We start from the raw sequence: 12,694 nt of genomic DNA, 5'->3' as shown, positions 1-12,694 counted from the left end.
AACACCACTTCTTTCTCCAACCTAATATGGCTGATACCAGAGAACAATAGATTGAATCAAATCTAGACGATGTATACAGGATAGGTAACTAATATATGATCTTTAGGGTCTGAGCGCTGGGACCCCTGCCAATCCTGAGCATTGGAGTCCTGTGCTCCCCTGGTGAACTATGCATTCACTTCCATGGGAGTAGTAGTGCATATGTTTGACCACCGCTCCCATAGACAGTGGATTGCACCGTGGTCACACATGCGATAGATGTAGCATTGAATGGGGGGACTGACTATCTGGACCCCCAATGATCTTGAGAACGGAGGGTCCCGCATGTGCAGGACAGAGGTGCGCATGCACTCTACCACTCCTGTGGAAGTAAATGGAGCAGGGGGATATGGATGCACATGGGGGACTCTGGGATCTGTGTCGATCCCTGCGATCGGACCACCACCGATCATACCATTATCATCCGCCTGGTCTGTCTTATTGAGCACCAACCCCAAGTTAATAACCTGTCTCTGATGTCCTTAGGCCTCTAGTCGGGGTCACAGTCAGAAAATCGCTTAAAGGGCAATTACATTTCTTACATCTGCAAAAAAAAAAAGGGAATTGCTCTTTTAGCATTTTCCTTATGTACCAACCTCTTCCAGCCTTTATAATACACTTGTAAATGACCTCATCTGCTCCGTCAGGGTCCCCGGATGTTGTGATACTACAACTCCCATCAAACACGGACAGATGATGGGAGTTGTAGTTTCGGCCGCACGCATTATATATCAGACACTTTTACCTATTTGCAGACGCTTTATAGAAATTTTTTGCTTTCTGAACTTTTTCTGCTCTTTTTCCCGGTCTTGTATTGTGAGTTCCCCAGCGGGACAGTGCGAGCGGCCCCGGAGCCCTCCGTGTATTATGTTACCTCGCTTGATGTTTTCTGAGTGATTTCTTTGTGTTTTTTTTTTTTTTTTTTCTGCTTTAGGAAGGAAGAGCTACTGTAAACCAGGATACTCGACTGGACAATAGAGTCATTGATTTACGGGTAAGGATTGAATTCCAGAGCATGAAGCGCTTGCCCTCCTGATATCGTCACCCCCCGAGACAAGCACGTCTTTACTGCAGGTGCCTATCACTTTACGTGGCACGACAGCCCCAGGAGATCTCCCCGCCGGCCATCGCCGCACAAGGAAACCCGATAAAATTCACACCCATCATTTCTGCCTCTCTCCGCCATCTTGGGCCTGCATGTCCCATGATGCTTCTCCTGGGCGTTACGTGGCCCGGTGTGGACCGATACTGTAGATTATGGAGATAGTGGCGAATTGCAAACAGGAAGCCGGATAGACATTGATACAGGTGAAAGGCCCAGGAGGGGCAACACACTGCAGCCCACTGCAGGGAAAGGCGGAGCTAATTGCTAGAAATAACCCTAAAATGACCGAGGGTCTCTTGTCAGATTAAACCAACCATCTGCGATAAATGTGCAATAGGTGGGAAGGTCAGCAAGTGCTGATCTTAGAAAAAGGAACCTGTCAGAGCGTTTCTAGTAATATGACGGTATTAAAGATTGTCCCTCGATTAAAAATGATACATTTTTTTTGCAGAGAACCCATGTGTCAGTCATTAGAAATCTAGCATCGAATTCTTATGCAAATCAGGCCAGAAGTGCATCGGGGCGTGTCAGTGCACTCCAAGGGTTTCTCCTAAATGCATTAACACAACCCAGGTTCACTTTCAGGAGCCCTTTAAAGGGACACTCCAGACAAAACTGATATCTACTATATGACAGGTCATTGAGTTCTAAATAAAATTATTATAATCTCCTGTAATCTCATTTGTATGCTGTCGCTTTTAAAAATTGAGAAATCTATAAAGAATTCTTCTGAATGTGTCCCAGGAACTTTGCCCTTTGCTCCTTCCTCCTCCTCAGAATCCTATGTCTTGCTGTTGCATGACTGACTGCAGCAGGAGCCTCCCCCCACTGCTTTGTTTGCTGAAGAACATCAGGAACAATAAGGCCATGTTCACACGTTCCTGATTTCCCTGCTGTTTTTTCTGCACTAAAAACCGCAGCTCTTGGCAGAAAACGCAGGTGCGTTTTTTGGTGCGTTTTTTGATGCGGTTTTTAGTGCGTTTTTTTATGCTGTTTTCTCTGCAGAGTCTGTGTGTTTTCTAGGAAGTTTTTTTTAGGGTTAAAATGGCTGAAAATACCCTACCCCTAACCCTAACCCTACCCCTGACCCTAACCCTACCCCTAACCCTAACCCTACCGCTAACCCTAACCCTGCCCCTAACCCTAACCCTAGTTCTAACTGTAGTGGGGGAAAAAAAAAAAAATTCTTTATTTTTTTATTGTCCCTACCTATGGGGGTGACAAAGGGGGGGGGGGGGGGGGGGTCATTTACTATTTTTTTTATTTTAATCACTGTGATAGATTATATCTCAGTGATCAAAATGCACTTTGGAACGAATCTGCCGGCCATTTTGGAAGATGGCGGCGCCCAGGGAGAAGACGGCCGGACGGACACCGGGAGGCCCGGTAAGTATAAGGGGGGGAGATGAGGGCACGGGGGGGGGGGGGGGAGACGTCTTCCTGCACCACAAACCGCAGAAAACCCGCAGATATATTTTTGATCTGCGGGTTTGACCTCACAATGGAGGTCAATGGGTGCAGAACCGCTGCAGTTCCGCACAAAGAAGTGACATGGTCCTTCTTTTTTACCGCAGCTATTCAGCGCGGCTTTTTTTAGTGCATTTCCGCAATGTGGCCACAGCGGTTCCTGTTTTCCATAGGATACATTGTACTGTACCCTGCATGGAAAACAGCTGCGGACCCGCAGCGGCAAAATCGCGGCGGTTCCGCAGTAAAAACCGCACTGTGTGAACATGGCCTTTGTGCCGCTTTTGTAAAATAAGCCGCAAACCTCATCTTTCTGCCAACAGGAATGGATAATTCTATCCTATGTTTTCTAAAAAATTTCTACTGTATAAGATGACTTAAAACTGTAAATGTATCTCCGGTTTACTTTTTCTATTCATTTTTTATGATTACTGTCCCTTTAATTTGGAGCTTTGCCACCGCAGACCTCTGTGGATTACTCACTGCCGCACCGCAGGGTGAGACACTCGTCCGAGTCATGAGACGTTCCGACAGTCGTCTGGCAGTTCTGCTGCAATCCCTGACAACAATTGAATCACTTTATATTTTTATATATTTGTTTTGCTTTTTTTTGTTGCTTTCAGACATTTGTATGATGTAAACAAGTTTGACCCAGACGGGGTCTGATCTGTGCACGATGGTGAACTTCTGTATTCTGGAGACCTGCGAGTGCGCACAAGCTGCAGGGACCTGTGTAGTTATGTCCCCATAATTGCACCATCCGCGTAGCATTAATCACCCCACACTCCCATATTGCTCCCATCTCAGTAAAATGTCCTAACAGAAACATTCTGCTGAGTGCAGAGCTGAAATCTCCCATCATCCCCTGCTCGTACAGTGTGTGCTCTAAAATGTAGTAAACTGACGTATTATAGGAGCTCAGCTAAACTCTAAGGATGGATGTATGAGGACTGTTCTCATCAACAATGAGAAGAATAGTGAGTGCAGCTCTGGAAGATGTAACTCAGCATCAGTACATGATAATTAATGTATGTACTCCAGCAGAATAGTGAGTGCAGCTCTGGAGCATAAAACAGGATGTAACTCAGGATCAGTAATGTAATGTATGTACACAGTGACTGCACCAGCAGAATAGTGAGTGCAGCTCTGGGGTATAATACAGGATGTAACTCGGGATCAGTAATGTAATGTATGTACACAGTGACTGCACCAGCAGAATAGTGAGTGCAGCTCTGGAGTATAATACAAGATGTAACTCAGGATCAGTAATGTATGTACACAGTGACTGCACCAGCAGAATAGTGAGTGAAGCTCTAGAGTATAATACAGGATGTAACTCCGGATCAGTAATGTAATGTATGTACACAGTGACTGCACCAGAAGAATAGTGAGTGCAGCTCTGGAGTATAATACAGGATGTAACTCAGGATCAGTAATGTAATGTATGTACACAGTGACTGCACCAGAAGAATAGTGAGTGCAGCTCTGGAGTATAATACAGGATGTAACTCAGGATCAGTAATGTATGTACACAGTGACTGCACCAGCAGAATAGTGAGTGCAGCTCTGGAATATAATACAGGATGTAACTCGGGATCAGTAATGTAATGTATCTACACAGTGACTGCACCAGCAGAATAGTGAGTGCAGCTCTGGGGTATAATACAGGATATAACTCAGGATCAGTAATGTATGTACACAGTGACTGCACCAGCAGAATAGTGAGTGCAGCTCTGGAGTATAGTACAGGATGTAACTCAGGATCAGTAATGTATGTACACAGTGACTGCACCAGCAGAATAGTGAGTGCAGCTCTGGAGTATAGTACAGGATGTAACTCAGGATCAGTAATGTAATGTATGTACACAGTGACTGCAGCAGCAGAATAGTGAGTGCAGCTCTGGGGTATAATACAGGATGTAATTCAGGATCAGTAATGTAATATATGTACACAGTGACTGCACCAGCAGAATAGTGAGTGCAGCTCTGGAGTATAATACGGGAGGTAACTCCGGATCAGTAATGTAATGTATGTACACAGTGACTGCACCAGCAGAATAGTGAGTGCAGCTCTGGAGTATAATACAGGATGTAACTTCGTATCAGTAATGTAATGTATGTACACAGTGACTGCACCAGCAGAATAGTGAGTGCAGCTCTGGGGTATAATACAGGATGTAACTCAGGATCAGTAATGTAATGTATGTACACAGTGACTGCACCAGCAGAATAGTGAGTGCAGCTCTGGGGTATAATACAGGATGTAACTCAGGATCAGTAATGTAATGTATGTACACAGTGACTGCAACAGCAGAATAGTGAGTGCAGCTCTGGGGTATAATACAGGATGTAACTCAGGATCAGTAATGTAATGTATGTACACAGTGACTGCACCAGCAGAATAGTGAGTGCAGCTCTGGAGTATAATACGGGAGGTAACTCCGGATCAGTACAGTATTTTGTGCACACCTCTGTGTACTATATGGTATATGCGGCAGTCTGACCTCCAGGCCCCATAACAATCTACAGAACATAAGGGTGTTGTGTTTTTCTGGAGTGCTGCTTCTTCTTCGCTCTTCTCCAGAGCTGACAGCATGTCTTGCATTCTGCTGATCAGCGGGAGCCTCTTCATGGTCTCCCACTGTTAACACATCGATTGCCTGTCCTAAGGATAGACCATCAGTGGATATTTCTGGGAAACCAATTTAATTCTATAGACAGACATTACCTATGAAAAGATGAGCTGTATGTGCGCGGAGCGGACTCGCACTGACAATGAAATATCTGCACAGCTGTGACTCGTTGCAGACATTGATGAAACCACCGTGAGACCGTGATTCAGCGCCGCGCTGTAAACAGGAAGAGAAAACACTCGCTATTATTTGCACGTGCTACAAAATAAACCTCTATATTTTTCCTGAACGTTAGTTCCTTTGAAGTATTGTTCTACTCGGGTGCATTCATCTGGGGGGCCGCACGGCACCGAGCCCCTCACCGGTCCAAGAACCTGACCCAGAAGACGCGGCGGCGCAGTCCTGTCCCCGCACTGCACCTGTTTATAAGACGTCTGTTCATTACCAGGTCGTGTGTTCTGGTGGAGCGGCGTATGGGAAAGGACTGCGCACAAATATTTCACATTTTCCTAAAGTAATCCCCAATAATGGTGTCGAGCCCCCAATGTAATTCAGCTCCTTCCTGTCATTGTGGACAAAGGTCAAACAATAGCGGCAAAGTGTTTGTGTTACAGGATATCATTCATACAGGGAAATATGGAAAATAAGAGCTTGACATGTGGGACCTCCGCTATAAAGAGTAAATGCTGAAAATAGTACAGGATGCATAGCAATAAGTAACGTCTGCGTTAGGAGGGGTTCAAGGGTTCGAGTGATAGAGGGGTCCGAGTACCAGACCTCGCCGCGGCCAGCTTCACATCCCACACAGGCAATAAAGGAAAATATAGTGCCCAGTGTTATAGTACTTATATTCCTGTACATAGGGGGCAGTAGTATAGTAGTTATATTCCTGTACATAGGAGCAGTATTATAGTAGTTATATTCTTGTGCATAGGGGCAGTATTATAGTAGTTATATTCTTGTACATAGGGAGCAGTATTATAGTAGTCATATTCTTGTACATAGTGCCCAGTGTTATAGTAGTTATATTCTTGTACATAGGAGCAGTATTATAGTAGTTATAGTCTTGGTACATAGGGGCAGTATTATAGTAGTTATATTCTTGTACATAGGAGCAGTATTATAGTAGTTATATTCTTGTACATAGGAGCAGTATTATAGTAGTTATATTCTTGTACATAGGAGCAGTATTATAGTAGTCATATTCTTGTACATAGGAGCAGTATTATAGTAGTTATATTCCTGTACATAGGAGCAGTATTATAGTAGTTATATTCTTGTACATAGGAGCAGTGTTATAATAGTTATATTTTTGTTCATATGGGCAGTATTATAGTAGTCATATTCTTGTTCATAGAGGGCAGTGTTATAGTAGTTATATTCTTGTACATAGGGAGCAGTATTATAGTAGTTATATTCTTGTATATAGGGGCAGTATTATGGTAGTTATATGCTTGTACATAGGGGCAGTATTATAGTAGATATATTCTTGTACATAAGGGCAGTATTATAGTAGTTATATTCTTGTACATAGGGGCAGTGTTATAGTAGTTATATTTTTTGTTCATAGGAGCAGTATTATAGTAGTTATATTTTTGTACATAGGAGCAGTATTATAGTAGTTATATTCTTGTACATAGTGAGCAGTATTATAGTAGTCATATTCTTGTACATAGTGCCCAGTGTTATAGTAGTTATATTCTTGTACATAGGAGCAGTATTATAGTAGTTATAGTCTTGGTACATAGGGGCAGTATTATAGTAGTTATATTCTTGTACATAGGAGCAGTATTATAGTAGTTATATTCTTGTACATAGGAGCAGTATTATAGTAGTTATATTCTTGTACATAGGAGCAGTATTATAGTAGTCATATTCTTGTACATAGGAGCAGTATTATAGTAGTTATATTCCTGTACATAGGAGCAGTATTATAGTAGTTATATTCTTGTACATAGGAGCAGTGTTATAATAGTTATATTTTTGTTCATATGGGCAGTATTATAGTAGTCATATTCTTGTTCATAGAGGGCAGTGTTATAGTAGTTATATTCTTGTATATAGGGGCAGTATTATGGTAGTTATATGCTTGTACATAGGGGCAGTATTATAGTAGATATATTCTTGTACATAAGGGCAGTATTATAGTAGTTATATTCTTGTACATAGGGGCAGTGTTATAGTAGTTATATTTTTTGTTCATAGGAGCAGTATTATAGTAGTTATATTTTTGTACATAGGAGCAGTATTATAGTAGTTATATTTTTTGTTCATAGGAGCAGTATTATAGTAGTTATATTTTTGTACATAGGGGCAGTATTATAGTAGTTATATTCTTGTACATAGGGGCAGTATTATAGTAGTTATATTCTTGTACATAGGGGCAGTATTATAGTAGTTATATTCCTGTACATAGGAGCAGTATTATAGTAGTTATATTCTTGTACATAGGAGCAGTATTATAGTAGTTATATTCTTGTATATAGGGGCAGTATTATGGTAGTTATATTCTTGTACATAGGGGCAGTATTATAGTAGTTATATTCTTGTACATAGGAGCAGTATTATAGTAGTTATATTCTTGTACATAAAATTGATTCGGTTCCCGGTAATTTGTGATTTGCGTAGAAGGATTTGTCTCTTCGATTACTGATCCCACATTGTTGTAATTCTTGTTTATAACAGTTTTTTTCCTCTCTTTGTTCTGAAAATAAACTGTGAAGTGTTTATGGGATGGATAAGTTCAGCGGACATAGTTGGAATATCATATGTGACCCTTCACAGTCGCCATAGGGTTCATCTTTGCGGCAGTGAGAAGTGGCTACTTGAGGCTCGGAGCTGCTTCTAGTGCCGTGTGATGTTCCCATGTTTTTCCGCTATTTGCATCTTCCGCTCTCCAGGAAATCCGGATTATACATTCATGAATAATTCTCAGTCCGTCAATACAAGAGTCTCACGGAGCTTCCTAAGGTGCAATACAATGGCTGTGTTTGATAGAATATTGTAGAGAAATAAAAGTCAGAATATTTTTTATTTTTGTCATTCTATTAAGGAACATTTCCCTTAAAAAGGAGAAAAACTTCATGTCAATTCAAGTCCTTGTCAAGTTTTCGTCTATATTTAATCCAGTTGCATCTTGGTTTTCTTTTTTAACATGCCCAATAAAGTTATGAGGCACTAATTGCGACTAGTCGATCGCTCATAGCTGCAGTTACCCAACTTTCCACAAGCTACGAATGACACAACCTTTTACGTGGTCTTTCCCAGAGTGGAGCATTGGAAACTCTACAAAATCCATCACTACGATCATAATGGCTGCAATGAATAGAAATCGGTTATGTATGAATATATGTTATTATGTTTACTAATGTTGAATTGGTGCGTATGAGGAAACCCCTGTGACTCACATATAGCTAATTTGTGGACTCAGGAGAAGGCATGTGCACTTATACCATGGAGAAATGGTTTCGGTGGGGTTGCAACTGTGATAAATTCCCATTGCTCTTTCTGTTTGCAAGACCAGCTTACTGTGACATGTGCTTGTGGCACTGCAAGTTCAGAGTTTTCTGGGTGTCCTCTACTTGTGGAGTAGCAAGTCCAGAACTCAGAGGGTGTCCCTGCTTGTGAAGCTGCAAGCTCAGTTGGTGTTCTCTGCTTTTCGAGCTCCTAGTTTCGAGCTCATTGGGTGTCCCCTGCTTGTGAAGCTGCAAGCTCAGAGCTCAGTTGTTCTCTGCTTTTCGAGCTCCTAGTTTACATCTCATTGGGTGTCCCCTGCTTGTGAAGCTGCAAGCTCAGAGCTCAGTTGTTGTTCCCTGCTTTTCGAGCTCCTAGTTTCGAGCTCATTGGGTGTCCCCTGCTTGTGAAGCTGCAAGCTCAAAGCTCAGTTGTTGTTCCCTGCTTTTCCAGCTCCTAGTTTACATCTCATTGGGTGTCCCCTGCTTGTGAAGCTGCAAGCTCAGAGCTCAGTTGTTCTCTGCTTTTCGAGCTCCTAGTTTACATCTCATTGGGTGTCCCCTGCTTGTGAAGCTGTTAGCTCGGAGATCAGTTTGTGTTCTCTGCTTTTCCAGCTCCTAGTTTAGAGCTCAATGGGTGTCCCCTACTTGTGAAGCTGCAAGCTCAGAGCTCAGTTGGTGTTCCCTGCTTTTCGAGCTCCTAGTTTAGAGCTCATTGGGTGTCCCCTGCTTGTGAAGCTGCAAGCTCAGAGCTCAGTTGTTGTTCCCTGCTTTTGGAGCTCCTAGTTTACAGCTCATTGGGTGTCCCCTGCTTGTGAAGCTGCAAACTCAGAGCTCAGTTGGTGTTCCCTGCTTTTCCAGCTCCTAGTTTAGAGCTCATTGGGTGTCCCCTGCTTGTGAAGCTGCAAGCTTAGAGCTCAGTTGGTGTTCCCTGCTTTTCGAGCTCCTAGTTTACAGCTCATTGGGTGTCCCCTGCTTGTGAAGCTGCAAACTCAGAGCTCAGTTGGTGTTCTCTGCTTTTCGAGCTCCTAGTTTAGAGCTCATTGGGTGTCCCCTGCTTGTGAAGCTGCTAGCTCAGAGTTCAGTTGGTGTTCCCTGCTTTTCGAGCTCCTAGTTTACAGCTCATTGGGTGTCCCCTGCTTATGAAGCTGCAAGCTCTGAGTTCAGTGAGTGTCCCTAGTATGTGGATATGCTAGTTCAGAGGGTGTCACTGGCTTGGGGAGCTGCAAGTTCAGAGTTCAGTAGGTGTCCCCGAGTTGTTGTTCTTTTAACTTTGCACATTTGCTTTCTGATCTCCTCAATATTACACTCCTGACATGATGGTACAAGATGTATATATGAGATGGGCACATACAAATGGAAACCAGTGCCAGATTTAGGAGAATAGTAGCATTTACACTAAATTTAAAAAAAATACATATGAGGCAAGCGAAAGATTCTATTTTAAAAGACTAAAAATCAAGAGCAAAAATAAACATGGAAAATTCATACTGTTTATCTTATGTAGAAAATGCATTATAAAATTACCCAAAATATGAAAAAAATATGCATCATAAAGAATTATATAGTAACCATAAATACTCAAATGTCTCATTATGGCTTCTTGTATAACTTTCTTCTTCTTAGATTTTTTACTTTCCGTTTGCAATTTTGTTAATCTCACCTTCGATCTTCAATCAGGTGGTGACATCACATGTTATTCTGAGATAAAGCAACATGTGTGTTACCAAATAAACAACAAACTGATAACTGCTAAACCTCGGCGTAAAGCAATAAAGAAGTGTGTCAGTATGACGTGTGTGGAAAAAAAAAAGGTGAAGCAAAGCAGAAGGCAGCAGGGTTAATGAGTTTTTTCAGGTCTAACTTAAAACAAATGAACCCAATCTGATCCTGTTTGTTAGTATAGTCATTGCAATTTTTTTTTATATAATTCCAGATCTTTATAAATGTCAAAGTGCCGTTTTCTTTCAGATATAGGATTGTTTCAACCTTAAGCCTCCAATAGGGGCAGCTCAATACATACTCAGCTTCATAGCAAATGCATCTTACTCTTACGTACTGCTTCTTCCATGCTTGTTTGTGGATCTGCAAGCTCGGTGTGTGTCCCCTGAATGTTGCGCTTTACGTTCAGGGCTCAGTAGGTATCCATTGCTTGTGGAGCTGCAAGTTTAGAGCTCAGTGAGTGTTCTTATGTAGGTGCTGGTTTAGCTTTCATTGAGTGTCCCCAGCTTATGAAGCTACAAATTCAGAGCTCAGTGGGTGTCCCCATCTTATGGAGCTGCAAGTTCAGAGCTCAGTGAGTGTCCCCATCTTATGGAGCTACAAATTCTGAGCTCAGTTGGTGTCACCGACTTGTGAAGGTTGAAGATCAGGGCTCAATGGGTGTCCATTTTTTGTTGAGCTGCAAGTTCAGTGCTCAGTGGGTGTCCCCTGCTTGTGGAGGTTGTAGATCAGGGCTCAGTGGGTGTCCATTGCTTGTTGAGCTGCAAGTTCAGTGCTCAGTGGGTGTCCACTGCTTGTGAAGTTTGAAGATCAGGGCTCAATGGGTGTCCATTGCTTGTTGAGCTGCAAGTTCAGTGCTTAGTGGGTGTCCCCTGCTTATGAAGGTTGAAGATCAGGGCGCAGTGGGTGTCCATTGCTTGTTGAGCTGCAAGTTCAGTGCTCAGTGGGTGTCCCCATCTTATGGAGCTACAAATTCAGAGCTCAGTGGGTGTCCCCATCTTATGGAGCTACAAATTCAGAGCTCAGTGGGTGTCCCCATCTTATGGAGCTACAAATTCAGAGCTCAGTGGGTGTCCCCATCTTATGGAGCTACAAATTCAGAGCTCAGTGGGTGTCCCCATCTTATGGAGCTACAAATTCGTAGCTCAGTTGGTGTCGCCTGCTTGTGGAGGTTGAAGATCAGGGCTCAATGGGTGTCCATTGCTTGTTGAGCTGCAACTTCAGTGCTCAGTGGGTGTCCCCTGCTTGTGGAGGTTGAAGATCAGGGCTTAGTGGGTGTCCATTGCTTGTTGAGCTGCAAGTTCAGTGCTTAGTGGGTGTCCCCTGCTTATGAAGGTTGAAGATCAGGGCGCAGTGGGTGTCCATTGCTTGTTGAGCTGCAAGTTCAGAGCTCAGTGAGTGTCCCCATCTTATGGAGCTACAAATTCAGAGCTCAGTGGGTGTCCCCATCTTATGGAGCTACAAATTCAGAGCTCAGTGGGTGTCCCCATCTTATGGAGCTACAAATTCAGAGCTCAGTGGGTGTCCCCATCTTATGGAGCTACAAATTCAGAGCTCAGTGGGTGTCCCCATTTTATGGAGCTACAAATTCGTAGCTCAGTTGGTGTCGCCTTCTTGTGGAGGTTGAAGATCAGGGCTCAATGGGTGTCCATTGCTTGTTGAGCTGCAACTTCAGTGCTCAGTGGGTGTCCCCTGCTTGTGGAGGTTGAAGATCAGGGCTTAGTGGGTGTCCATTGCTTGTTGAGCTGCAAGTTCAGTGCTTAGTGGGTGTCCACTGCTTGTGGAGCTGGAAGTTTAGAGCTGAGTGTCCACTGCTAATGGACCAGCAAGTTTAGTGCTCAATGGGTGTCCTGTGCTTGAGGAGCTGCAAGTTCAGAGCTCGGTGGTTATTTCCTGTGTTTTCACCCTAAATGACAGAGTCTTTCCTTTAATGCAATCCTTGTAATAATTTCTTTAGTGCCTGGAACTGCATTTTGCCCCAACATGTCCTTCAAATCAATTTGTCTTTTTGAGGGCTGCATTTTGGATCTAGGCACACCAGCTGATAAAGGACCTGGTATAGTGATAGTAATGTAATGATTGGTATTATTATAATGTAATGGCACCAGTCTTTGCTCAGATCTTTTTATCGCCTTGTGTTTTACGTTGTAGACCTCCACCAGTCATGCCGTCTTCACCCTCCAGTCTGGGGTTTGTCAACTCTTCCGGGAGACACTAAGCAACAAAGGATTTGTGGAGATTCAGACTCCCAAAATTATATCAGGTTTGAAATACTG

The 12,694-nt window shown here is 43.0% G+C and overlaps 1 protein-coding gene across 1 annotated transcript in view; it reads left to right on the top strand.

The window, feature by feature from the left end:
* The window catches only part of DARS1 (aspartyl-tRNA synthetase 1), an 80,398-nt gene that overhangs the window by 48,280 nt on the left and 19,424 nt on the right, over nt 1–12,694 (top strand). Inside the window, exons 9-10 of the mRNA XM_069732872.1 lie at nt 974–1,033; nt 12,570–12,681. Coding sequence (XP_069588973.1) covers nt 974–1,033; nt 12,570–12,681 — 172 coding nt within the window. The remainder of the gene's footprint in view (nt 1–973; nt 1,034–12,569; nt 12,682–12,694) is intronic.

Source organism: Ranitomeya imitator, chromosome 7, assembly GCF_032444005.1.
Source record: "Ranitomeya imitator isolate aRanImi1 chromosome 7, aRanImi1.pri, whole genome shotgun sequence".
NCBI classification, from domain to species: Eukaryota; Metazoa; Chordata; class Amphibia; order Anura; family Dendrobatidae; genus Ranitomeya; species Ranitomeya imitator.
The sequence above is the reverse complement of the archived record's forward strand: the minus strand, read 5'-3'. Positions and strand labels throughout refer to the sequence as shown.